The sequence below is a fragment of the Callithrix jacchus genome, chromosome 14 (genome assembly GCF_049354715.1).
Source record: "Callithrix jacchus isolate 240 chromosome 14, calJac240_pri, whole genome shotgun sequence".
Taxonomy (NCBI): domain Eukaryota; kingdom Metazoa; phylum Chordata; class Mammalia; order Primates; family Cebidae; genus Callithrix; species Callithrix jacchus.
This window is the reverse complement of record NC_133515.1, coordinates 88,215,499-88,243,426: the sequence shown is the minus strand read 5'-3', so window position 1 is coordinate 88,243,426 and position 27,928 is coordinate 88,215,499. Positions and strand designations below refer to the sequence as shown.

The window sequence follows — 27,928 nt, the reverse complement described above, 5'->3', positions numbered from 1 at the left end:
CCCTTAGTTAATCCATCCTTCCTTCAACCCCCTCTGCCTCTTACACATTCTCACCTTGCTACATGGTTAATGCAGTACTGACCCCTCTCCTCCACTGAATCTCAAATTCCTTGAGGACAGTGACCTTGTCTTGCTTCCATCTTCCTTAGGACCCCATATCTGGCTCTAGGCCTTACACTTAGTGGGCTCCATGTGTATTTGCCAATAAATTCTGTCTCCTGGATCCACAGACAGCAGTTTGATGAATGGTCAGAACATTGTGATAAATCAAAATTCATCATATGATGTGGCTGTAGAAACAGACACTGTGCTGCTAGTGACATCATGTCGGTCTGGTCATTAATAATGATCATTAGTAATGTTTACTTCAGGATGTTTCCTTGGTCTGGGCACACGGGGAAAATGGTCCAGAGCCTCACCAACTGAGTCACTGTGGCCTATAGGAATGGCCTCTGAAAGGGATGGGTGTCTGCCACTGCAGGCTGCCCCAGTCTGCCCCTTGGGCTGTATTTTATTCATTCTAAGTCTCACTAAACATTTTTTATTTTTTTTTTTGAGATGGAGTTTCGCTCTTGTTACCCAAGTTGGAGTGCAATGGCGCAATCTCGGCTCACCGCAACCTCCGCCTCCTGGGTTCAGGCAATTCTCCTGCCTCAGCCTCCTGAGTAGCCTGGATTACAGGCACGCACCACTGTGCCCAGCTAATTTTTTGTATTTTTAGTAGAGACAGGGTTTCACCATGTTGACCAGGATGGTCTCGATCTCTTGACCTCGTGATCCACCCGCCTCGGCCTCCCAAAGTGCTGGGATTACAGACGTGAGCCACTGCGCCTAGCCTGTACATTTTTTTTTTGAGATAGATTTTCGCTCTTGTTGCCCAGGATGGAGTGCAATGGCTCGATGTCGGCTCACCACTACCTCGGCCTCCCAGGTTTTCAGCGATTCTCCTGCCTCAGCCTCCTAAGTAGCTGGGATTATAGGCATGCACCACCACACCCAGCTAAGTTTTGTATTTTTAGTAGAGATGGGGTTTCTCCATGTTGGTCAGGCTGGTCTTGAATTCCTGTCCTCAGATGATCCGCCTGCCTCAGCTTTCCAAAGTGCCCAGTGCTGGTTTTTCTCACTGCTCATCATACGCTATTTATAATGCATTAGCATGCTAAAAGACACTCCCACCAGCGCTGCAGCAGTTTACAGATCCCATGGCAATATCTGGAAGCTAACCTATATGGTCTAAAAAGGGGAAGAACCCCCTTCCCAGAAAACTCATGAATAATCCACCCCTTCTTTGGCATATAATCAAGAAATATCCATAAAAATAGCCAACCAGCTGCCCTCAGGGCTGCTCTGCCAATGGAGTAGCTATTCTTTATCCTTTACTTTCTTTTTTTTTCTTTTCCTCTTCCTCTTTGAGACAGAGTCTCCCTCTGTCGCCCAGGCTGGAGTGCAATGGTGCAATCTTGACTCACTGTAACTTCTGCCTCCCAAGTTTAAGCAATCCTTCACCTCAGCCTCCAGAGTAATTGGGATTACAGGCGTGTGCCAGCAAGCCTGGCTAATTTTTTGTATTTTTTAGTAGAGCTGGGGTTTCACCATCTTGGCCAGGCTGGTCTGGAACTCCTGGCCCCATGATCCACCCGCCTTTGCCTCCCAAAGTGCTGGGATTACAGGCGTGAGCCACTGAGCCCGGCCTATCCTTTACTTTCTTAACAAAATTCTTTTTACTTTATGGATTTCCCCCAACTTCTTTCTCATGCCTGATCCAACAACCCTCATTTGGGGTCTGGATCAGGACCCCTCTCTGGTAACAAAAGGGCCTTGCCTCTGGCATGACAGGGCATGGGTGCAGACTAGAGCACGGGGGAAGATATATAGGAGCAGATTTTTTTTTTTTTTAGACAGGGTCTCACTTTGTCACCCAGGCTGGAGTGCAGTGGCACGATCTTAGTTCACTGCAACCTTCGCCTCCAGGGCTCAAGTGATCCTCCTGCTTCGCGTTCAGGATCCTCAAGTGATCCTGAGTAGCTAGGATTACAGGTACTTGTCATGACACTTGGCTAATTTTTGCATTTTTAGTAGAAGTTTTGCCATGTTGTCCAGGCTTGTTTGGAAATCCTGAGCTCAAGCCATCTGCCCGCTTCGGCCTCCCAAAGTGCTAGGATTACAGATGTGAACCACCAGGACTGGCCAAGAGCAGGAATTTAAAAGACAGAAACCCCTGAGGACTAAGCTTCGATTTGTTTTATCTTGCCCAAATTCCTTATCTAAGAGTTCTAGAGACTCATACCCTACAAACCATAAATTCTCATCAGATAGGTTTTATTCAGCCCTATATATTGTGACTTACTTTCTAATCTGACTCTGGCATAATATTACGTGACAAAGTAGAAAGTTTTACCCAAAACATGTTTCTTTGCCATATCTTGAAACAGCCCTTCAAATCTGCCCTTTGTTGGGGAAATTTTGCATCTGTTAAGAATCTCTATTGTCTGTAATCCCAGCACTTTGGGAGGCCAAGACGGGTGGATCACCTGAGGTCAGGAGTTCAAGACCAGCCTGGCCAACATAGTGAAACTCGTTTCTACTAAATATACAACAAAAAAAAAAAATTGCTGGATGTGGTGGCAGGTGCCTATAATTCCGGAGGCTGAAGCAGAAGAATTGCTTGAACCTGAGAGGTGGAGGTTGTAGTGAACCAAGTTTGCACCATTGCCCTCCAACCTAGGTGACAAGAGCAAAACTCCATCTCAAAAAAAAAAAAAATCTCTATTAGCGTAGATAGATCTTTTCCCCTTTCTCCCCTACACCCTCCCCTCCTTCCGGCTTTGAGTTGTCCCACCTTTCTAAACGAAACAAATGTATTTCTTAAATGTATTTCATTGATGTCTCCTGCCTCTAAAACGTACAAAACCAAGCAAGCTGCACCCCCACCACCTTGGGCACACGTTCTCAGGACCTCCTGAGGGCTGTGTTATGGGCCGTGATCACTCATATTTGGCTCAGAATAAATCTCTCCAAATACTTTAGAGTTTGACTCTTCATCAATGCCCTCTTCAAACAAACCTAGGGATGGTCTTTCTGCCTGGATGTCTCTGAGCTGTGACCAGAGTCCACAAAGGTGCAGTGAGCAGGGCTTGGTGCAGGGGCCATGCAGAAGAGACAGATTTTTGGAGACTAGGGAACTCCAACGCAAATCCCTACCCTACTGTTTGTTCACCAGCAAGTTCTTAAGCAAATCACTCAGCTTCTCTGGATTTACTGTCCTCAGCTATAAAATGGTATCCTCGGCAACTGGAGCTAGATTCCTTCACCACTTTGGTGAAAGATATGAACTGTACCCAAGGTGGGCAGTGTCAGAGAGGAGCCCTGAAGTGGAAACGTCCAGCGTGGGAACCACCTCTCTACAGGGTCCCCAGGGAACTCCTGGCAGGCCCAGTTCGGGGCTTCTCTCTGACAGAGCCCAGCTCAACCTCTCGAAACGATTTACAAAACTAACATCCATGATGCGCCCTGATTGCACCGTCCCATCAACCCCTTTCACAAACAGGAAGTCCCAAAGATAAAAATAAGAAATCAAGGCAGGGAGCAGTGGCTCACGCCTGTAATACCAGCACTTTGGGAGGCCAAGGCGGGCGGATGACCTGAGGTAGGGAGTTGGAGATCAACATGGCCAACATGGTGAAACCCTGTCTCTACTAAAAATACAAAAAATTAGCTGAGCGTGGTGGCGGGCGCCGGAATCCGAGCTACTCAGGAAGCTGAGGCAGGAGAATCGCTGGAACCTGCGAGGCAGAGATTGTAGTGAGCCAAGATCGTGCCATTGCACTGCAACCTGGGCAACAGCAAGACTCCTTCCCCCCACAAAAAAAAAAAAAAAAAGCAGGAAAGGACAGGGAAGAGAAGAAAATAAAAATAGGATGACCTGGGCCATGATTTGCCACGGCCGCGGTGTGGCCACCAAAGCGCTCCGGCCGACTCAGCAGAGCGCTGGCACCGCGGCTGCCGCGCGCTCCCCAGGGGCGGGGCGAACGGGCTGGCGGGACCGGCGGGGTCACGTGACGCCCGGCCCGGAAGCGCTAGTGCTGGCGACCCCCGGGTGTCGGGGCCCGGCACCGCTGACTGGATCGAGCCCAGCGTCCGCCGCCATGGCCTGGACCAAGTACCAGCTGTTCCTGGCCGGGCTCATGCTCGTTACCGGCTCCATCAACACACTATCGGCAAAGTGAGTCTGGGCCCTGCCGGGCCTGTGGGCCCTTGGCGACCCCGGCCCTCGTTCTCCGCCTTCCTCCATCTCGGCCCTGCCTTTCTGGGTTCTACTTGCCCACTTGCTCCGGTCGGTTCACGCGCTTTATGACCACCCAAGAGATGCGAGATCCGGGGAAGTGCAGAGCCGGGCTGCGCCGGGGGCTGGAGGATCCGAGCCCCGGCTTTGATTTGCTGTCACTTTCAGTCTCAGCGCCTGTTTCCACGACTTTAAACAGGAGGGTTGGACCGCTTCCTTTCCACGGCCCTTCCAGTGCTGGCGTCCGAGCCTGAGCACCTCCCTCCACTACTGGGAGAGGCCCCAGGACTTGTGCCCACGAGCTGCAGTAGTGGCTGTGCAGGCCGAGTGACCCAGTGAGCATGGACGGCTCAGGCTGCAGACAGGGAGGTGCCCCATGAACCCCGCAAGGTGGAAGGGTTAAAGCTGCGCCTTGAAGCTTAGGTGGGATTTTGGAATGCGACTGAGACTTTAAGGCAAGGAAAGTCTATGGAAAGGCCAGATCAAAGTCGTTTGTAACCGGCACCAAATGCCCAGGCTAGATTTTCTCCCATAATCAGAGAAGTGCTTTTGAGCCGGGGAATGACATGTTGAAAGTCATTGTTGATTCACTCCATGGTCCACATGAAGAGTCGTTTGGTGCAGGTGAGACCACTCCAAGGCTGCTGCATAGCAGATGAGCAGAGCTAGGAGGTGGCAGTGAGAAGGGAAAGGAAGGGAGAGTCCAGGTGCCAAATGGTCACAGGCCTGACCCACATGAGCAAGAAACAAGGATCACTCCAGGGTTTCCGCCTGGGAGAAGAGAATTGCCATTAACTCAGACAGAGATGGCAAGTGGGCCGTCCGGTTCTGATGTAGAGGGTGAGATGGGGAGAAAGTTGCCAGGAGATAAGGGACTGAGGACCCAGGCCAGTCATGAGGCTAAGGGACAGGGCATAGCCTCTGTTGTGGGCAGGATGGCAGCTCTTTGCCTCTCTCTGTCTCCATCTCAGGGCAGGGCCTTCCTGCCCCTTCTTTTCACCATAAGGGCTGTAGTGCCCAGTGGCCTTTGTCTGAAATGATAGCAAGTTACGTGGAGATCAGTGGACAGTGACCCTCTCCAAGTCAGACCTCATGTCCACCTGGGCCCTGTCAGGCTCCAGAGCGAGGTGGGGTTGGTGTGGTGTGGAAGAGCTCTCATCAGGAGCCCTCATCAGGAGCTTTTCCACTCTGAAGGTGGTGTTCCAGGTTCTATCTGGCTTCATACTTTGAGAAACTATGAGCCTTTTAAGGAGAAATAGCCATTTCTTACTCATTTTTTAGGCATCTATACCTAGCATATTCTCCAGACATTCTTGGGGCATTTAGAGTTGTTAAAAGTATAGAAACCATCCAGCCTAATCCCCACAATTTATAGAAGAGGCCCCAGGAGAAGTTTCTTTCTGTGACTCAACTGGTTGGTATCTGAATGGGGGCCTCTTTTATGGCTGTGATATCCCAAAGTTCCTCCTTCCTGGGGGTTTCCTCTCACAGCTCCTGAGGCCAGAAGAGACAAGCCTGTGCTTGTGGAAGTTGTAAACCTGTAAGTGGCATCTGCCCTCCTAGCCTTTATGTGTCTTCCCTCCAGGACTGGGCAGCAAATCTCTCAGCCAGCCAAGAGACCCTGCTGTCACCACCCTGCTTGTCCTCCTGCTGGAGCCCGAGCCACTCAAGGTTGACACTGACAGCCTGTGGTTGCCTCTGGCAGTTTCTTGGGCTGTGACAAGAGCATGATGTTTCCCTTCCCAGGTTCTTGGGAAGACAAAAGGCAGGGGATGAGGAAGCACATGTGAGCACATGCTGCCTGCTGTGCTGGGGCCGCAGGTCAGCTTTCCTCTCTGCCCGCTCAGCAGGCTTTGGGAGACTGCAACCAGCCATGTTGGGCCTGTGGCCCCATCCCTGGGTCCTGGCAGGGGACCCCTCCCTGAGAAGTAGCTTCTTCTTTCCCTGGCTGTTTTCCTCAAAACCTCACCAGCGCCTTCTGTCCATCATCTCCCTTAGGCCAAGCCATTTCTATCTGCCTGAGCCAGTGCCCATCTGCAGGTGCTCGTATCAGAGCCCAAGTCTCCTGAATCCAGGACGTTCTGCAGCTGAAGAGCTGGAGTCAGCTGGGCACTGTGGCTCAAGCCTGTAATCCCAGCACTTTGGGAGGCCGAGGCATGAAGATCACTTGAGCCCAGAGGTTCAAGATCAGCCTAGTCGACATAGGGAGACCTTGTTCTTTACAAAAAATAATAAATAAATAAATAAATAAATAAATAAATAAATAAATAAATAAAAAGAACCAGAGTCAAGTAGATGCCCACTAAGCAAGGCTCAGCTCCCCTCCTAAGTTCTGCAAGCTGTAGGACCCTTCCACCCAGCCAGGGATATCAGCCTGACTTCCCTTCATGCCCAGACCAGGAACCTTGCCAGGAAAGTGGGAGGAAGCCTGGAAACCACTAGGCCTCTACTAAAGAAGAGGTGTTCACTCTTCTTCTGTGTTGTTTCTGTGCTAGCTCCAAAGTTTGTCCTTGGTGGCTGCCTCCACCACCCTTGGGTTCCATGAACTGGCATGGGATTGTTGGGCCAGCTTGACGAAGCGTTAAATCAGGAGGACAGTGTGTAGTAGAGTGGAAAGTGCATGAGGCTTGGGAGCTGGAGAGTAGGTGAGGCACTGGACCTTTCTGAGCCTCAGTTTCCTCATCTGTAAAATGGACTTGATGATCCCTGCTCTACCTTCTTACCAGACACTGAAGATCTACTAAGAAAGGTTTTCTTTTCTCTCCTTTTTTTTTTTTTTTGGGGGGGGGGGCAGAGTTTCACTCTTGTTCCCAGCTGGAGTGCAATGGCGCAATCTCAGCTCACCACAACCTCCACCTCCTGTGTTCAAGCAATTCTCCTGCCTCAGCCTCCTGAATAGCTGGGATTACAGGCATGTACCACCATGCCCAGCTAATTTTGTATTTTTAGTAGAGACAGGGTTTCTCCATGTTGATCAGGCTGGTCTGGAACTCCCGACCTCAGGTGATCTGCCTGCCTTAGCCTCCCAAAGTGCTGGGATTCTTTCTTTTTTCTTTTTTTTTTTTTGAGACAGGGTTTCTCTCTGTTGCCCAGGCTGGAGTACAGTGGTATGATCTTGGCTCACTGCAGCCTTGAGCCATCCTCCCACCTCAGCTTCCCAAGTAGATCAGACCACAGACACCCACCACCATGCGCATTTAATTTCTGTATTTTTTGTATAGACAATGTCTTGCCATGTTTCCCAGGCTGGTGGGCTCAAGCACTTCACCTACCTTGGCCTCCCAAAGTGTTGGGATTACAGGCATGTGCCACCATGCCCAGCATGAGGAAGGTTTTCTAGTCCATAGAGATGAGAGGGCTCACCATTGTCACCTCAGAAGCCAGGGCTACCTGCTTTGGCACCCCAGAGGGTAGAGAAGCTTTGGCCCTTCTGTAGGTCCCCGGCAGGAGAAAGAAGGGGACTCACTGGGCTTGAGAAGCTAGGGACACAAGAGGAAGTGGCAGAGATTCTGTGGGAATGGCCACAGCTAATCTGCCCGAGCCAGCCCCATCACCACTTCCTCAGTCTGTGTTCGCCACCCCCGCTCACATGGACTTGCACACTTCCCAGAATGCTGAGCTTTGAGTTTGGGCCTGGCCATGCTAGGGAGTGACTCACCACCCAGCGCAGGGAGCCCACTCCCCAGCCTGTCTGCCCACCTGCCAAGGCGCAGGGAACTCTAGGTCCCCATGGGCCTCCTGCTCTGGAGGCCATTTCCCCAGAATGCAGTGTTTGCAGAGAAGACAGGCTCATCTGCCGGGCTACGCCTCTTCTCCCACCAGCCAGGGGAGGGAACTCAGAGGAGAGCTTCAGAGCATCAGGGAGGGGGCGCATGACTGCATGCTGAGCTTCTGGGTACTGGCCCTGTCTGGACACCTGAGGAGCTGTGGGCCCCTTGAGCCCTCTCTGGCACTGGATTCCTGTCTGTTAAATAAGGAGTTTCATTGAGCTGATGGCTGAGTTTCTTCTATTTCAGCATTGTGGCTCTGTGAACTGCAGGGACAATAGCCTGAGGCCCCTCTAGCCACCTCTGCCTCAGCCAACAGGACAGGTTCCAGATGTTTTTCCAGAAGCTTTCAGGCTGAAGCGCAGCTGGGGCCATGCTGAGCGCTACAGGGGGGAGATGGCTTCTGCTCAGTGAAGGGAAAGGGGAGGGGGCAGAAAATGAGTTTGCTGAATACCTGCCATGTGCCGGGTCATGTATATATCCTTGTATCGTGTGTTACTTCTGACAGTTTGTCAGAGTTGGTATGATTATTCCTATAACTCGTCCAGCCTGTGGGATTCAAAACTCTGGGTTTTCTCTGTATTCTGCCTTTTCCGAGTTTAAATTCAAGCAAGGTTTGGACCCTGGAACTGCCTCAAGCCTCAGAGTTCTCATCTAAAATGAAGATCCTTGTTATAAGACTTAACGGGACAGCCCCCATAAAGTGCCCTATGAATTATGCATTTAAGGAACCAGGGGCCAGGTGCGGTGGCTCACACCTGTAATCCCAGCACTTTAGGAGGCTGAAGCAGGTAGATCTCTTGAGGCCAGGAGTTTGAGACCAGCCTGGGCAACATAACGAGGCCATACAAAAATTAGCCAGGCATGGTGGCCCATGCCTATAGTCCCAGCTCTCAAGAGTCTGAGGTGGGAGGATCACCTGAGCCTTGGGAGGCTGAGGCTGTGGTGAGCTGTGATCATGCCACTGCACTCTAGCCTGGGCAACAGAGTTAATACCCTGTCTCAAAAAAAAATTAAAAAAAGATGTTGGCTGCAGGAAGTGCCTCATGTCTGTAATCCCAGCACTTTGGGAGACCAGTGTGGGTGGTCAGGAGTTCAAGACCAGCCTGACCAACATAGTGAAACTCCATCTCTACAAAAAATATAAAAATTAGCTGAGCGTGGTGGTGGGTGCCCGTAATCCCAGCTACTTAGGAGGCTAAGGCAGGAGAATCACTTGAACCTGGAAGGTAGAGGTTGGAGCGAGCTGAAATTGCACTGCTACACTCCAGCCTCAGTGACAGAGCGAGGCTCCGTTTCAGAAACAAACAAGAACAAAAACAAAAATCAAACATTGGTGCTTGCCTCAGCAGCACATATACTAAAATTGGAATGATACAGAGAAGATTGGCATGGCCCCTGTGAAAGGATGACACGCAAATTCGTGAAGCGTTCCATATTTTTTAAAAATTAAAAAAAAAAAAAATCAAACTTTGCAAAGCACTGACAGCAAAGTGCTTCCCACCTTAGGGGTCATTGCTGTCATCCCCAGGTAAACTGGGGCCGGATTTTGGCTCTAGCCTGTGAGGCTGGGGTCCTTCTGATTCTGCACAATGAGCCAAAGCCCGTCTCCAATTCAGGATGAGAAGCCTGGCTTTCTGCCCCAAGGTACCTGCAGGCCTGAGCGTCTCAGGCTGGGCAGGGCAGCCCATACTGCCGACACCCAATCCCTTGGACTGTCAGCCTAGCCCAGGCCGTCAGATACAAAGAGATTCCATTTCCCTAGCTGGGAGCGCTGCCAGCCAGGCCTGTCTAGGCAGACCTACTCATGGAGAAAGCGAAGACAAGCCTTATGGGAGGTGGGGAGCACAGCACCAGCCCTACAGCCAGCTCCCCAAGAAGCACCCCAACCTTGGGGAAGGACAGACCCCAAGGGGTTCCCCCTATGGACCAGCTTGTTCTATCAGCAGAGGGACCTCAGACTCAGGTGGGAAGTAGGATTCATGGAAACATGGCCTCTACACTGCAGTACCTGGCCTGTTTACTGGGAGGGATCTGGGAAGTCTCATTCATTCAACAAAAAGTGTTGAGCTTCTGTAGAGTAATGTGCCAGGAGCAAGGGATTGAGAGATGTGGCAGCAGCTGGGTGCTGAGCTCTCTCAGATGACTGAATGGGGAACCAGAATGTGCTGTGTGTGTGAGTTGTCATTACTATAAGTGACTCGGGCATTAGCACAGCATGAATTCTGGGTGGTGACCCCACTGCCAGATCGGGGAGGACTTTTTAAGCCTACCAGTCTGTGATCTGGGTGTGGTACCAGAATGAGGAAGCAGCTTCCAGACCTGCCCCCTGCAGAAAAAATAATAATAATAATAATAATAATAATGATCCTTGCCTGAGGCTTCTGGTCAACCTTCATGGACTTGGCACTAGCTCCCTTGTCCCTCCTAGAGGAGCCTTGGCTCATGGCCTGGGGATTCCCATCTCTCTGACTTCACTTGCTCTGGGCAGTTGGCTCTGTGCCCTTGGTAAGGCTTGACCTCTTCTCTCTTCCTTGCTTTGCCTGTGTTTCACTCAGTTGCCTCAGGCAGGCCTTCGCAGGGAGCTCTTTCTGCAAAAGCAAAACTGGATTCAAGAGCAACCTTGCTGGATTGAGCCATACAGTTGGTCTGTGGCCCTTACCCACGTTCCATGTCCTGTCCTGGCCAGGGACCCAAGAGCCAGCAGCAAGTCAGGCAGAAATTAGGTACCATGGGTGCAGTGGCTCATGCCTATAATCTCAGCAACTCAGGAGGCTGAGGTGGGAGGATTGCTGGAGCCCAGGAGTTCAAGACCAGCCTGGCCAGCATAGCAAGACCCTATCTCTAAAAAAAAAAAAAAGAGAGAAAGGAATGAGACTGCAGCCCATGAGGTCAGGTGTTTTCCTGACCTGGGGTGGAGCCTTCCCTTTCTCCCAGACTCCCTGTTCCATAGCAGGGCTTTCTTTTCCCCATTGAGACTGGGACTGGTTATCGCCTGGTCCCCAAGCCATGCCAGGCTCCAGGTTTCTCTCTGCCTTCCACCCAGTTCTGTCCAAACTTCTCCCTTCAACTCTCCTTTGATCCTGCTATTCCCAAAAACGACAAGCACTCTTAACTACCCCACTTTCTCCACATCTCCAGGAGCAGGTGGGGCCTCTCACTGTGGAATAGATTTGCCATAGCCCTGTTTTCTTCCCCCAACTCAGGCATAGAGAAGCCAAAGCTGGACAGGGTCTTTGTCAAACCTAGACTGCAGCACAACCAGTGGTGCATGCTCTGGGCACTGCGGGGGAGGTGCAGGAACCAAAGGACTCCCCCACCCTTTGGGAACTGAGGCTCGCTGCAGAGATGAGCCAGTGGCAGTGCAAGGCTGTGCACTGCAATGTGACTGCCCTAGAAAGACATTTCAAGGAAAGACATTTAATAAAAAGAAGTCCTGAGTCTTGCACTTTAGAGACATCCACTGCCTACATATGGCATGCTGCAGTGAGAGCAGGTTGGCAGCCCACAGGAAACGGCTCTGGGTCTGTGTTGACTTGAGTCAGCACGTGATGTGACTGATGCATTTGGAGCTGTGTCAGTGAACCCAGGGTGTCAACATGAGGGAGGGGCCATGCCTTGCCAGCCTCCGTCTGGGCCAGATCACATGCTGTTGGCTCTGGGCCTGGGTCCACTAGCATACTTTTCAGAAGTCAGTGGCCAGGGGTGAAAGGTTAGGGGAGGCTGGAGCTGTTTAGCCAGAAGATGAGAAGATTCAGAAGAAGGTCAAAAAGCCCCCAGGTACCTAAGGGCTTTCAAATGAAGGATTAGACCAGACTCCACAGAACTAACCAAGCCCAGCAAAGATGAAATTCAAGAGAAGGAATGTTCATGGACAGATGGCAGACAGTTGAGAGTGATTGGTGGTTAAGCTGCCCAAAGCTCTATGCCACAGAGGATTCTGGGCTTATTGGGGAAGTATGTCATAATCAGTTATTACCATCTGCCAGGTGCTGACTGGGAGGTAGCATCATGAGTATGATGTCTGCCACCTGCTTGAAAGTCAGCATTAGAAAGATCTTCCAAACTATTCAGGTGCTTTGAAGGTAAGCAGGTGGCTGTATTAGGTGGTCATTTCCCAGGGCCCAGATAATCCTGTAGACCAGAACTTCTTGATATTTTTCATGCCGTGGGACCCTTTGACAGTCTGGCATAGCCTATGGACCTCTTCTTACAGTAATGTTTTAAAACGTGTAAATAAAAAGACCAAGGATTACAAAAGAAGTAATTAAATGGAAATACAGTTATATAATACTTAAAAAAGCATATTTGTTTTATAGTGATATAGATACGCTTTTTTCTTTTTAAGATAAGGTCTTGCTCTGTCACCCAGGCTGGAGTGCAGTGGTATAATCTTGGCTCACTGCAGCCTCCGCCTCACGCCTGGCTAATTTTTGTGTTTTTAATAGAGATAGGGTTTCACCATGTTGGCCAAGCTGGTCTCAAACTCCTGACCTCAAGTGATTCACCCACCTCAGCCTCCCAAAGTGCTGGGATTACAGGCATAAGCCACTACGCCCAGGTATATAGATATGCTTTCTACTACATTAAGTTATAAGTGGGTCTGACTACTGTAATTTTCATGAGCGATGAGTGTAAATGGTACCTCACAATGTATACAGTGACTATAATGACATGAGGGTATCTATGATTTCTGTGCATTACAGAGGCACAGACACAGTAACTGGAGGAAATGCCAAGTTAAAACTCCTTGATGTGGAGACTGGCCCCTTTGAGAGGTAGTCCCACTCTGGGGCCGAGTCACCCAATTAGGAGGTGTGAGCCTCTTCACTAGCACCAGGGCAGAATGCCGCCAGGGTCTGACCCTCCTTGTCTCTCCTACAGATGGGCAGACAACTTCATGGCCGAGGGCTGCGGAGGGAGCAAAGAGCACAGCTTCCAGCATCCCTTCCTCCAGGTATCTAGCCCTGTCCCTCCTACCTCCTATTTCCCGGGGCTTAGACCAGGCACCCCCACCATGGCCAGGCTGTTTCCTGATCTAGAAGTAGAGCCTTCTCCTGCTCCCAAAAGAGCCATCTGCTTTTCTCTCTCCCTTCCCAAAGCAGAATCCAAGGTTTAGAAGAGGGCAAAGAACACCATCCTCTGTGAAAGTCCTGGCAAGTGGTCATGTCCTCACCACATCCAAGTCAGGATACGTGGAAAACATCAGCCCTAGTGACTAAAGTCAGCTCTCTATCCCCTGAGAGCCCAGACCGCAATTGGAACAGGGCAGACACCATAAATGGAAGACACTATTTGTTGAACTGAGAATCAGGAGACTCAAATGTCAGCTCCGGCTCTACCAGCAACTTGCTTGGTGGCCTTACATAAGTCTTTGAGCCTCTGTTGCATTTCTCCACCTGCAATTTGGCCTAGACAGGTTGTTTTCAGAAAGGGTTCTGCACAGCCTTAGGGTTCGTCAGGATGTATGGGGTCTTTGGGGTGGACCTGGGAGGCAGTCTCTGGCCTCCACGGCAGCTCTGCATTTGTCTATTATACATGTTGGAGTTATGGGTAAGCTCTTGCTTGACAAAAGTTTGCATTAAAAAAAATAGTCAAAGATGATCCCCAAGGTCCCTTCCAGCTCTGAAGTCCTCGGATTTTCATCCCTGCAGGCAGTGGGCATGTTCCTGGGGGAATTCTCCTGCCTGGCTGCCTTCTACCTCCTCCGGTGCAGAGCTGCAGGGCAATCAGACTCCAGCGTGGACCCCCAGCAGCCCTTCAACCCCCTTCTTTTCCTGCCTCCAGCACTCTGTGACATGACAGGGACCAGCATCATGTATGTGGGTGAGTAACCAGGCCAGGCTGAGAAGGGCTCTGGAGGCTGTGGCTGAAGGGGCTACTGATGAAACAGCCCCATCTCACCCGCCTCCACTTCATCCCACCATTCGCCCAGACTTCACATGCACAGGATCACAGGCAGGACTGATCGAGCACTTAGTAGTAGCTCGGCATGCCTCCATCCCCGAAAACTCCTTAGTGACAGATAGCCTTTGCCTTCAGAAGCTAACTGTCATTCGTTTCTCCTCTCCTAGCTCTGAACATGACCAGTGCCTCCAGCTTCCAGATGCTTCGGGGTGCAGTGATCATATTCACTGGCCTATTCTCGGTGGCCTTCCTGGGCCGGAGGCTGCTGCTGAGCCAGTGGCTGGGCATCCTCACCACCATCGCAGGGCTGGTGGTCGTGGGCCTGGCTGACCTCCTGAGCAAGCATGACAGTCAGCACAAGCTCAGCGAAGTGATCACAGGTGCGGCCAGGGGCAGGGACATGGGGCTGCCCTATCCTGCCCAGTCCTCCTTGGGAGCCCAGCACAGACTCATACAGGCTCTGCCATATGCAATATGCCAAGCCCTGGGTGAGGGGGGTAGCCCTGGAGGTGATGGATAGAATGTAGGGAAGACTGCAGAGGGATGTGGGCTGCACCAAGGAAGAGTGGCAGGTCAGGGAGGGTGAGAGGCTGGCTTGTCCTTTGATACAGAGGCAGACATGCAAACTACTGGATTTCGTTGTGGAAAGGAATGGGTGCTTATTGAGCACTTACCAAGTGCCCAGCCTAGTGCTGAGCACTGTGTGTTCATCATCACAGTGACCCCCACAGGCCCTGAAGGGATGCATCACAGCCCATTTTACAATGAAGTGACCGTCCTGGGTCACTCAGGGTCAGGATCAACCAAGAAATGTCTTAAAGCCTGCTGCTTCTTGAAAGACCTGCATCTCACCCTGTGGGGCAGCTCTCAGACACAGGCAGGCCTTTGGGGCCTCAGCCCAGCACTGTTGGCCTGCCCCTCAGGGACCAGGGGATCAGGGACAGGCAGTGTTGGCTCTGCCTGTGAACTATAGGGGGTCCTGCAGAGATCAGGGGCTGGCATGTTGTGTCCCTGTGGCCATGCTTTCCTGGCCCCCAGCCCCAGTGCAGCCCTGGTCTCATCTGGGTCCCTCCTTCCCTACAGGGGACCTGTTGATCATCATGGCCCAGATCATCGTCGCCATCCAGATGGTGCTAGAGGAGAAGTTCGTCTACAAACACAACGTGCACCCACTGCGAGCAGTTGGCACTGAGGGTGTGTATGGAAACAGGGACCTGGAAGGAGCTGGGTGGAAGAGAACATGGGGAGCAGAGCATAGGACAAGGTTCCAGGGTTCACTGGGCGGCGGAGGGGGTGGTGAACTTCCTGCCCCCAACTTGTCTTCCAGATGTATTCTGACAAATATTCTGACCCCTGCTGTGCCAGGAGCTAGAGGAGACCAAGGACAGAGATGAATGAAATGCAAGCCCTTCAGAGGAGGTGACCAGCAGGAAGAAAGGGCAGTCAGTGAATTTAAGCTTGGACCACTTGTGCTCAACTGATGTCTCATTGATCATGGCTGTCTGAGTCTCTCAGGACAGGCAGGGTGGCATTCGAGCTGCACATTTCTTTTTTTTTTTGAGACAGAGTTTTGCTCTTGTTACCCAGGCTGGAGTGCAATGGCGTGATCTCGGCTCACCACAACCTCCGCCTCCTGGGTTCAGGCAATTCTCCTGCCTCAGCCTCCCAAGTAGCTGGGATTACAGGCACATGCCACCATGCCCAGCTAATTTTTTGTATTTTTAGTAGAGACGGGGTTTCACCATGTTGACCAGGATGGTCTCGATCTCTTGATCTTGTGATCCACCCGCCTCGGCCTCCCAAAGTGCGAGCTGCACATTTCAACAGGCAGTAGTAGGAACAGGGAAGTCCAAACAGAGCAAAGGCACGGGGGGCTAGACATGAATTTGAAAATCAGTAAGGAATAATTTCAGTGCAGCTGGGAATGGTAACTTATGCCTGTAATCCCAGCACTTTGAGAGGTGGAGGGAGGTGGATCACTTGAGGTAAGGAATTTGAAACCAGCCTGGCCAACATGGCAAAACCCCATCTTTACTAAAAATAAAAAATTAGTTAGGCATAGTGGTGGTTGCCTGTAGTCCCAGCTACTCAGGAGGCTGAGACAGGAGAATCTCTTAAACCCAGGGGAGTGGAGGCTGCAGTGAGCTGAGATCGTGCCACTGCACTCCAGCCTACACAACAGAGCAAGACTCTGTCCCAAAAAATAATAATAATAATTTGACTGCAATATAGGTTTAATGTTGGGGAAATAATGAGGAATTAAGTAGGGTCAGGTCATGTCATTAGAGAACCTTACCATCAGGCAAGTAGATTTAGACTTTAAATGACAGGCAGGGAGGAATCACTGAAAGTTTTTGAGCAGGGAAGTAACTATCAAAATGATGAGATTAGCAAGACAGAGCTGTGCTTTCAAAGAATGGCCTGGGGGCTAGTACCTGTTGGGGAGCAGCTCTTGTCTGGCCCCCAGTGAGCTGAGGAGCTTAGGCAGAATGTGAATCAGCTATGTCACCGAGCATGCTGTCTATTTCCACTCATTTCTATTTTCAAGCCAGACCTTAATGAATGAAGCAATGCATAGACTTACCTTCTGGCGCAAGCTCCTTGTCAGAGACCAGTAACACACTGAACTAGAAAGCTGTGTTTTTACAAACTTGTGAAAATAATGTAGTCCGTTGCAGCTGGTAGTTCTGTTTTTAGATGAATAGAATTTTAAAATATCAGAGCATTGTATACTATAAGGGTAGTTATGTTTTCATGAGTATGTGTGTGTCCGTGAACCTGTGTTCATGTGAACACATGTACTGGGTCACAAAATAAAATGTATTTCTTACTCTTGATCCTAAGTGAAAGTGGAGAAGGGTCAGCTGGAACCCATATAATAGGCCACAAGCTCCTGATGAGAGGCTGAGGGATGTGAAAGGAGGGAGCCGGCTTAAGGACCCCTGGGAAGGAGTGACCAAGATCAGAGGAGGCTGAGCTGGTGGGCCGTACTCGGGGGATGGCGAGCGTGTAACTGTTTCCTCTACTCCCCAGGCCTCTTTGGCTTCGTGATCCTCTCCCTGCTGCTGGTGCCCATGTACTACATCCCCGCCGGCTCCTTCAGCGGGAACCCTCGTGGGACACTGGAGGATGCGCTGGACGCCTTCTGCCAGGTGGGCCGGCAGCCGCTCATTGCCATGGCACTGCTGGGCAACATCAGCAGCATCGCCTTCTTCAACTTTGCAGGCATCAGCGTCACCAAGGAACTGAGCGCCACCACCCGAATGGTGTTGGACAGCTTGCGCACTGTTGTCATCTGGGCACTGAGCCTGGCACTGGGTTGGGAGGCCTTCCATGCACTGCAGATCCTTGGCTTCCTCATACTCCTTATGGGCACCGCCCTCTACAATGGGTTGCACCGACCGCTTCTGGGCCGCCTGTCTAGGGGCCGGCCCCCGGCAGAGGAGAGCGAGCAGGAAAGACTACTGGGTGGCACCCGGACTCCCATCAATGATACCAGCTGAGCTTCCCTAGAGGCTTCTACTGCCACCTGGGTGCTCCACCCTGAGACTAAGGCCACACAGGCTGGTGGACCTCCAGTGCCCTGTCCCCAAGGCCTTGCCCTATCCCCTCCCTACAGAACAACACCCAATCCTCTTTTTCTCACCACCACCTGCAGGGTAGTGTTACCCAGCCCCCAAAGGCCTGAGTGCAGTGACAGACCCCAGCTCTGGGCCCCCTCCTACAGCACTAGAGCTAAATTACGAAGTTGAATTGTAGGAATTTACAACCCTAGCGTCTGAATCATAAACTAGACTACCATAATTATCTAGTTTATGAGTCACAGTTAGATTTGATTCTCCAAAGAAGAAAAGTCAGTGAGCAAATTTAAACCAGAACTAAGCATTATGTTTTCTTTTTTCTTTCTTTTTTTTTTTTTTTTTTTTGAGAGACAGTGTTTTACTCTGTCACTCAGGCTGGAGTGCAGTGGTACAATCTTGCCTCACTAGAACCTCTGCTTCCTGGGTTCAAGTGATTCTCCTGCCTCAGCCTCCCAAGTAGCTGGGATTACAGACACCACTACACCTAGCTAATTTTTGTATTTTTAGTACAGATGGGGTGTCACCATGTTGGCCAGGCTGGTCTCGAACTCTTGACCTCAGATGATCTGCCTGCCTCAGCCTCCCAAAGTGCTGGGATTACAGGTGTGAGCCACCATGCCCGGCCAGAACTAAGCATTATGTTTTCTAAAACTTCTAAAATCCTCCCTAAACCTGTCTGGATATCTGGGTTTTAACCCAGACTCTCCCTCAAACTCACGCACATTACCTAATTGCTCTGGGCCTTGATGTTATGCTCTGGGAAGTAGATGTTGATGCTGTGGCCTTAGTGCTTTCTGGCCCCAGCATTCCATGGGCCTGTGATCTTGACCAACCTGAGAAAACAGTAATAGCCCATCCACTGGAAATACCCCTCTACCCACAGCCCCTCCCTCCTGTGCTAAGTTTTTTTTGTTTTTTGTTTTTAAGAGTCTTGTTCTGTCACCCATGCACAGCTTACTGCAGCCTAAAACTCCTGGGCTCAATCAGTCCTCCTGCCCCAGCCTCCCAAGTAGTTAAGACTAACAAATATGTACCACCATGCCTCGTTTATTGTTTTATTTTTTTTTTTTGCAGAGATGGGTCTCACTGTGTTGCCCAGGCTGATCTCAAACTCCTGGCCTCAAGTGATCCTCCCATCTTGGCCTCCCAAAGTGTTGGGATTACAGGCCAGAGCCATCACACTTGTCCCTGTTTTCCTGTCCTCACTCTCACCTCTGAGGCCTCCCCTGACTGGGAGATATTACAGGGGAATTGCAGGCAGCCTGTGTTAATTGTTTTTATGAACTCTACCTGCTACTTAAAGACAAGGAAACTGAGGCCCAAAGTTCTAGGTTGTTTGGCAAATGGATCTTTTACCCTCAGGTCCTACAAGGTCCTGGGGGAGCCTCAGTTCCAGCAGCCACATGATTCTGCAGCAGACTGGGACCTAGAGCACATCTGGATCTCAGCCCCACCCCTGGCAAACTGCCTGCCTAGAGAACCCCCAAAATGACAGATTCCCCAGGATTCCACCATTTAGAGTAATTCTGGCATCCTGGGCATTGTGTTAAGTAGCTTAACTTTCATTCTGTCTGAGAACAGCCTTCAGAGGTAGGGACAGATGAAGAACCTGTGCCCCAGAGAAGGTTAGGTGACTTCCTCATGGAGCCAGTATTCCAACCTAGGTTTGCCTGACACCGACCTGTGGCCCCACTTCTCATGCTGGTCTCTGTGGAGTCTTTGGGATGGATCTCTTAGGGCTGGGCTGGAAGCCTCATGTACTGTTGTCCTCTAGGTAACCTTACCCTGAAGAGAAGGGGTGGCATCAGGAACCGCAGGGAACTGAGCAGCCTCTTTCCAGTGCTGCTCCTTGAAACAGTTGAGTGCAGCCTCAAGCCATTTTCCTGGGCAACTCAGTCATAAACAAAACACCAAATGCAGAGCTGTTGACAAGTGAAGCCCTCAGGTTGTGTGGGATTCCAGCAGGTTATTATAGCTTGTTGGGGGGAGGGAGGGTCCATTCCACCAGCTTTGAATCCCAGGGTCCCCTGAGCTTCTCTGACACAGTGTCTAGCCCAGAAAGAAAGAAGTGGACAGTGAGGATGATGGAGAGATTACAACTGCCTTGTGTAAAACCTGGGATCTTAGAGTGTTATTTTGGACTTTATTTTTTAAGAAAAGAAAAGGAAAATTGGCAGTGGTATTAGTCCATTCTCACATTGCTATAAAGAAATACCAGAGACTGGGTAATTCTTTATAAAGAAAAAAGGTTTCATTGGCTCACAGTTCTGCAGGAGGTGCTACACACTTTTTAAACAACCAGATCTCACAAGAACTCACTCTCAAGAGGACAGTACCAAGTGGGATGATGTTATACCATTTATGAGAAATGCGCCCCCATGATCCAGTCACCTCCCACCAGGCCCCACCTCTGAGATTGGGGATTACATTCCAATACGAGATTTGGGTAGGGACACACATCCAAACTATGTCAACAGTATTGGACTTTTTTCATGAAAGAGAAGGGGACAAGAGGGTATCTGGAGCTAGCTTCTAGAATGTTGGTATGGAAAAACTCTCTAATGTATGAAAAGCATACCAGTTGCCTAGTCTTCCATTTATTGTTCAGATGAAGAAACTAAAACCCAAAAAGGGGAAAGAACTTCCCCAGGGTCACACCGCCAGTTACAGGCAAAAGCCAGATGTCCTGGTTCTCAGTCTTACCTGTCCCATTCTGCCACAGATAGTGCAGCCAGAGGCTGGGTGCAGTGGCTCACACTTGTAATCCCAGCACTTTGGGAGGCTGATGCAGGTGGGTCACCTGAGGTCAGGAGTTCAAGACCAGCCTGGCTGACATGGCCAAACCCCATCTCTGCTAAACAGACAAAAATAAGCCAAGCGTGATAGCACAATCCTGTGATCTCAGCTTCTCGGGAGGTGTGCAGTGAGCTGAGGTCATGGCACTGCACCCCAGCCTGGGTGAGAATGAATATCTCAAAAAAAAAGCTTAAGAATAAAGATAAAAAGAAAAATTGTTTTTGTATAGCTGTACAATGTGTCTAAGCTAAGTGTTATTACAAAAGAGTCAAACATTTTAAAGTTAAGCTTATAAAGTTAAAAAGTTATATTAAGATAAGGTTAATTTATTATTGAAAAAGGAAAATTTTTAGAGACAGTCTTGCTCTGTTGCTGTCACTGGAGTGCAGTGGCATGATCCTATCTCACTATAGCCTTAAACTCCTGGGCTCAAGCGATCCTCCCGCCTCAGCCTCCCAAGTAGCTTTCACTACAGGGAATGCGCCACCATGCCCAGCTATTTTTTTTTTTTTTTTTTTTTTTTTTTTTGCAGAGATAGGATCTCACCGCATTGCCCAGACTGATCTCAAACCACTGGGCTCAAACAATGCTCCTGCCTTGGCCTTCCAAAGTGTTAGGATTACAGGGGTGAGCCAGTACACCCAGCCCATTTTTTACACTATTTTTTTACTGTACCTTTTCTAGGTTAGATTATGTTTACATGCGCAAATACCATTGTGTTACAGTTGTCCACAATATTCAGTACAGGAACATGCTGCACAGGTGTGTAGCCTGGGAGCAATAGGCTATATACCATATAGCCAAGGTGTGCAGTACCTTATACCCTCTAGGTTTGTGTAAGCACACTTTACGATACCACAATGACAAAATCGTCTAACAGTTGCACACAGCATATCCCCATTCTTAAGCATGGGAACTATATAATGCCTTTGTTATATATACATGGCTGTATAATAAGGGCTATATGATAAGCCAGAGTTACCAGGGCACTTTGGAAACATTTATTTTTATTTATCTGAGGCAGAGTCTTGCTCTGTTGCCCAGGCTGGAGTGCAGTGGCGCGATCTTGGCTCACCGCAACCTCTGCCTTCCGGGTTCAAGTGATTCTCCTGCCTCTGCCTCCAAGTAGTTGAAACTATAAGCATGCACCACCACCCCTGGCTAATTTTTTTGTATTTTTAATAGAGATGGGGTTTCACCATGTTGGTCAGACAGATCTCAAACTCCTGACCTCAAATGATCCGCCTGCCTCAGCCTCCCAAAGTGCTGAGATTACAGGCATGAGCCACCATGCCCAGCGGAAACTGTTTTATAAATGAGAAATTGATTCACAAAAAGGAGTCAGGGGAGGATAAAGACAAAAGATCACTTTAGTGGACAGAGATGTGTCCAAAGTAGTATTTTGCAGATAAGATATTAATTCTGTACTTGGTCATATACAGTATGCTAGCAAGTGTGGGGGCTTGTCCGGGGGACGCTGAGTAAACTATGAGGTCAGTGAGGATATAGAGCAAACCGCTAAGGGTATGTGAGGCGCAGGGTGCCAGCTGGTGAGGATGAGACTGACTCTGCTAACAGTGCACCCAGAAACAGACACCCAAAGGCATAGGCCTTGGCAGTTGGTGTGTGACTCCTGATTGCCACAGCACCATGTGGGACTCAATGAGACATGGGTGTGATTCCTAGTTCTGCAGGAATTTGTAAACAATTACTCAAGCATGCTGCTTCAGCTGGTGTCTCAAACTGCCTTTTCTGTACTGAAAATCTGGGCTGTGGACCTCAGCTGATGAGGAACATTCCTATCACATAAACCTTATGGCATTATCTGAATGTTTTAATGCCTTTTGCCTGTTTGTATAAAAATGAGAAGAGGGATTATCTGCAAAATGGGGTAAAAAAAAATGAGGGTAAAATGAAAATGCTATTTGGTGATAAATACCAATCTCATTAATAATACAATTGACGGAAGACGGCAGTCCTTAGGTGTGTGAAGACAAGGGAACCTTCCACACTTCAGTCAAGATACTGAAGCCAGGCACCGTGTATGCAATGTGGAGGACTGAGTATTAATGACATGTGGGAGACAGATCCACAAATACTGTCTAAAAGGCAAGATGTCATTAGGATTTGGTATCATTTAGCTCCCTGGAAATGAAACCCATCTGTAATTCTAGCATTTAACTTTAGCATATTTGACTTTTTTAGGTTTTTAAGAATGCATCCTTCATGAAAATAATGATCTGAGTGCCTGACCAAAAATTCCTTAAGGGCAGAAACTGAATCTTATCTATATCTCCTCACCCTGCCTGCAGGCAGCTCAGCAATTCTGAATATAATTAATGAGTAAAGCAATTCAACATAAGCTGTGAATAGTTGGGTTTCAAAAAAATCAATTTTTGGTGGGTTGCAGTGGCTCACACCTGTAATCCCAGCACTTTGAGAGGCCATCACCTGAGGTCAGGGGTTCGAGACCAGCCTGGCCAACATGGTGAAACCCTGTCTCTACTAAAAATACAAAAAGAAAAAAAATAGCTGGTCATGGTGGCATGCATCTCAGGAGGCTGAGGCAGGAGAATTGCTTGAACCCAGGAGGCAAGCTTGTAGTAAGCTGAGATTGTGCCACTGCACTCCAGCCTGGGCAACAGAGCAAGACTCCATCTCAAACAAACAAAATCAATTTTCACTTAAAGGCTCTTGCATTGAGAAAGTTTCTGTGTGAAGTGGATAGAGAAGGTAGGGTTGGAAAAACTCATTCACTCAAGGACATTTTGATTAGCCAACTTAAAATCATCAGAGCCTTGCATGATTGAGGCGGTCTCACCCAGACCTCCTCAATCAGGTGTCCTAGATACATGGGTGTTTAACCAACACCCAGATGACTGCTATCACCAGGGAAGCTTGTGGAACATGGATTTTAGAGATCCTAAGGGAAATCAATTTCTAGCAACAGATTTGTGGCCCCAGCCTAACCAAGCTCCTAGGGGCCCCAGCTCTTGTATCTCCCTCCTTGGAGTGTCCTATGGCACTGAGCACAGAATGAGCAGCCATATGTTTGCTGCCTGAGAGGGACTATCAGGGAAAGAAGCAAAACAAAACCCCAAGAGGTTTGGGGTGAGGAGAATATCTAATGCTGACCAGAATGTATAGCCTAACCAGGAAGCTGGGCCGTTTTCCAACCAGTTCTTGAAGTTTGTGGCCATTGGCTCCTGATCTGCTGTTCCTTTCACCTATCCTCATTACCCAGAGGTCTAAGGGAAGAATCTAAATAGCTGATCTCCTTCTACACAGGCTAAGGAAGGTTCCCACAAGAAGTCCTCTCAGGAAAGCTGAGCAGCAGAGACGAGCAGCCCAAGATCAAAGGGCGACAAGTCTTATCCCTCAGCAAAACCTGTGACTTAGATCCAGGCCCCTTGTCATTTTATGTTTTATTTTTTGAGACAGTCTTTTTTTTTTTTTTTTTTTTTTTTTAAAGGTGGGATTTCACCATGATGGCCAGGCTGGTCTTGAACTCCTGACCTCAGGTGATCCACCCACCTCAGCCTCCCACAGTGCTAGGATTACAGGCGTGAGCCACCGCGCCTGGCTGAGACAGTCTTGCTCTGTCACCCAGGCTGGAGTGCAGTGGCACAGTCTTGGCTAACTGCAACCTCTGCCTCCCAGGTTCAAGTGATTCTCCTGCCTCAGCCTCTTGAGTAACTGGGATTACAGACGCGGCACCAGTGTGCCCTCTAATTTTTGTATTTTTAGTAGAGACAGGGTTTCGCCATGTTGGCCAAGCTGGTTTTGAGCTCCTAACCTCAGGTGATCCACCCGCCTCAGCCTCCCAAAGTGCTGAGATTAGGCGTGAGCCACCACACCCAGCCTTGGCAACTGCTTTTTGTCTTTACCCAAGAGCGACAAGGAGTTAGGCACAGGCTCAATGCGAGAGTTCTCCCTTTCTCTTCATGCATTTTCCCTTCATGCCACCAACAGAATCCTTTTCTTAATTGCTTTTTTCACACTCTCCCCCACTGCATATTCAAAGCAAACACATCTCCTTCAGCCTGTTACCAGCAAGGGGAAACACCAAAGAAGTCAAGGGAAGGGTTAAATTTCCAAAGCGCTTTCCTAAACAGTGATTCTAGATGGTGATTTTAAAATTTTTCATTTCATTATATAACCACCCTGTGTGGCCGGCATTATTATCACTGTCATATAGATAAAGGACTGAGTCCTAGAGGAGTAAAGAGCTTTATTCAACATTCCACTAGTAACCAGCTAGTAAGTGACAGAGCTGGAACTATACCCCAAGCTTCTGAGTCCCCATTTCCAATGTACTAAGCCCTTTTTTTTTTTTGGTAATTTTCAATTGAGACAGGGTTTTGCTCTGTCACCCAAGCTGGAGTCCAGTGACATGACCATAGCTCACTGCAGCCTCCACCTCCCAGAAGCAATCGAGCAAATCTCCTTCAGTTCACACACACACCTGTATCTGGATCCTTAGCCTGGATTCGCCTCCCTTTACCTGTCAAAAGCCAGTCCTTCCTTGCACTCCACAGCTCCCATTCCTCTGCTCCCATGTCTTGAAGAATTTTCTGCACTCCCTATGTCTATTCCCTCACCTCCAGCCTCTCTTTAATCCACTCCACTCTGGTTTCCATCTGCATCACTCCATTTGAACAGCTTGTTCCAAGATCACCAACAGCCAGTAGGAAGCAAAGCCAAATGTGGTTACACTGCATTCATCCTTCTTGACCTCTCAGCAGGAGCAGTTGACACAGTTGACCAAGCCCTTGTTCTTGCAACTATTTTTCCCCATTGACTTTGTTTTGTTTTGTTTTTTTGAGATGGAGTCTCACTCTGTAGCCGTGGCTACAGTGCAGTGGTACAATCTCGGCTAACCATTCACCTGAAGTCCCAGCTACTCAGGACGCTGAGATGGGAGGACAGCTTGAGCCTAAAAATCGAGGCTGCAGTGAGCCATGATTGCACCCCTGTACTCCAGCCTGGGTGACAAAGCAAGACCCTGTCACGCGCACGCACACACACACACACACACACACACACAGAATAATAAATATATATGTGCGTGTGTATATGAAATGAACCTGTGGCTCAGCCAAGTGCAGTGACTTTCCTGAGAGCCCACCAGCTCTACCAAGCCCCTCACCCTACATTCTCCATCCACCTTCTCTGGAGGTCACGGAACCCTCATCACCTACATTTAGCCAAACAGGATAAGCTCTGTTCTCCAGAAGACCTGCACCATCTTACCTCCTCTCAGCCTGTGACCTCTGCTTGGCACACTGTACACCTCTCTCTCTTCTTCCCTCCACCTTTCCAAATCTTTCCCAATCACTGTGATTATTCTTCACCTTTTTGAGGAAGGTTCTCAAATACCCACAACTTAAACTGCCTCCACCAAGGAGGTTCCAGCTCCTTCCTCATGGCACATGTCTTATCCACAATGGTTTATAATACATAGCAATGGCTTTCAACAAGCGCATCTTCCTTTCAGTCAACACCTCCATCACAGTTCAAACCTGCACAAGAGGTTTGCATTTCTACCTCAGACCATGGCTGTGTGCCTTTACTATTACTTTTTTTCATGCATTATTCTATTGCATACTCTCAAAATACCATTTGGTGACCTTTTTTTTTTTTTTGAGACAGGATCTCACTCTGTCACTGTCACCCAGGCTGGAGTGCAGTGGCTTGATCATGGCTCACTCCAGCCTCTGCCTCCTGGGTTCAAATGATTCTCATGCCTTAGCCTCCAAAGTAGCTGGGACTACAGGCATGAGCCACTACACCTGGATAATTTTTGTATTTTTAGTAGAGATGGGGTTTCACCATGTTGGCCAGACTGGTCTCTGACCTCAACTCCTAACCTCATGTGATCTGCCCACCTTGACCTCCCAAAGTGCTAGGCTAACAGACGTGAGCCCGGCCTACAAAATGTTTTTTAAAAAAATTAGCCGAGTATGGTTATAGCTCTTTTTAGAATTTGTCTAGCAGGCTTTCCAGTTTTTGCCAGAAAGCCCCATTAAAAAAAAAAATTAGCCATGTGTGATGGTGCATTCCTGTTAGTCCCAGCTACTCAGGAGGCTAAAGTGAGAGGACTGTGTGAGTCCAGCAGTTCAAGGCTGCAGTGAGCTGTGATTGCACCACCACACTCAAGCCTAAGCAACAGTACAAGACCCTGTGTGGGGGAAATATATATATTTATTTATTTATATTTATATATATACACACACACAGACACACAACATAGAATTTACCACTGGCCAGTTTTAAGTGTACAGTTCAGGCTTTAAGTGCATTCACAGTGCTGTATAACCATCACCACCATCCATGTCCAGAATTTTTCATCTTCTCAAACTAAAACTCTGCACCTATGAAATACTAACTCCCCATTCCTCCCCCAAACCCCCATTCACTGGCAACCACCATTTTACTTTCTGTCTCTATGAGTTTGATTATTCCAAGTACCTCATACAGTATTTGTCCTTTTTTTTTTTTTTTTTTTTTTTTTAAGACAGGGTCTCACTGTGTTGCCCAGACTGGAGTGCAGCAGCACAATCATGGCTCAGTTCAGCCTCAACTTCCTGGGCTCAAGCATCCTCCCACCTCAGCCTCCTGAGTAGCTGGGGCAAGAGGCACACATCCCCTACTTGGGATTTTTTTTCTTTTTTTTTTTTGAGATGGCACCCAGGCTGGAGGGCAATGGCATGATCTCAGCTCACTACAACCTCCCCCTCCTGGGTTCAAGCGATTCTCCTGCCTCAGCCTCCCGAGCAGCTGAGATTACAGGCGCCTGCCACCAAGCTGGGTTAATTTTTATATATTTCATAGAGACAGGGTTTCACCATGTTGACCAAGCTGGTCTTGAACTCCTGACCTCGGGTGATCCGCCTTGGCCTCCCAAAGTGTTGGGATTACAGGTGTGAGCCATCGCACCCGGGCCCAGCATTTGTCCTTTGGTGACTGCCTTAAACTTAGCATAATGTCCTCAAGGTTCATCTATGTTGCAGCACCCGTCGGAATTCCCTTCCTTTTTTTTTTTTTTTTTTTTTTTTGAGACGGAGTTTCGCTCTTGTTACCCAGGCTGGAGTGCAATGGCGCAATCTCGGCTCACCGCAACCTCCGCCTCCTGGGTTCAGGCAATTCTCCTGCCTCAGCCTCCTGAATTCCCTTCCTTTTTAAGGCTGTTTCTGCCTTTGGGCTGTTGTGAAGAATGCTGCTATCAACATGGGTGTGGGAATATCTGTTCAAGTCCCTGGCTGTATTTAAATTCTTTTGGATATTTAGCCAGAAGTGGAATTACTGGATCATCTCGTAATTCTATTTTTGATTTTTTGAGGAACCACTAATACTGTTTTTCACAGCAGCCGCAGCATTTTACACTCCCACCAGCAATGCACCAGGTTTCCATGAAATCACTAATTTTATAACTAACGTTTTTCCTGATTACAGACAGTACACGTTCACTGTAGAACATTTAGAAAATTCAAGAAAGAAAATTTAGAAAATTTAAATTCCCCTTATTCCACATACAGGAACATGACTTGAATTTTTATTATCCCCAACAAAGAGGAGAAAGGGTTTTTCTGGGA

General features: G+C 48.9%; 1 protein-coding gene and 2 non-coding genes across 3 annotated transcripts; all 3 read left to right on the top strand.

Moving 5' to 3' along the window:
* Positions 1–4,078: 4,078 nt before the first annotated feature.
* Positions 4,079–22,163, top strand: SLC35F6 (solute carrier family 35 member F6). The gene is made up of 6 exons (XM_002757954.7): positions 4,079–4,222; positions 12,934–13,006; positions 13,704–13,875; positions 14,124–14,336; positions 15,040–15,150; positions 16,990–22,163. The coding sequence occupies exons 1-6, from the start codon at positions 4,146–4,148 to the stop codon at positions 17,457–17,459; spliced, it is 1,116 nt and encodes a 371-aa protein (XP_002758000.1). The 5' UTR covers positions 4,079–4,145; the 3' UTR covers positions 17,460–22,163.
* Positions 9,386–9,492, top strand: LOC118147498 (U6 spliceosomal RNA). The gene has a single exon (XR_004733955.1). It is a non-coding gene; the product is annotated as a U6 spliceosomal RNA (small nuclear RNA).
* A 4,131-nt stretch (positions 22,164–26,294) lies between the features above and the next one.
* LOC118147584 (U7 small nuclear RNA) lies at positions 26,295–26,358 on the top strand. Its single transcript, XR_004734028.1, has one exon. It is a non-coding gene; the product is annotated as a U7 small nuclear RNA (small nuclear RNA).
* The last annotated feature ends 1,570 nt before the right edge of the window (positions 26,359–27,928 follow it).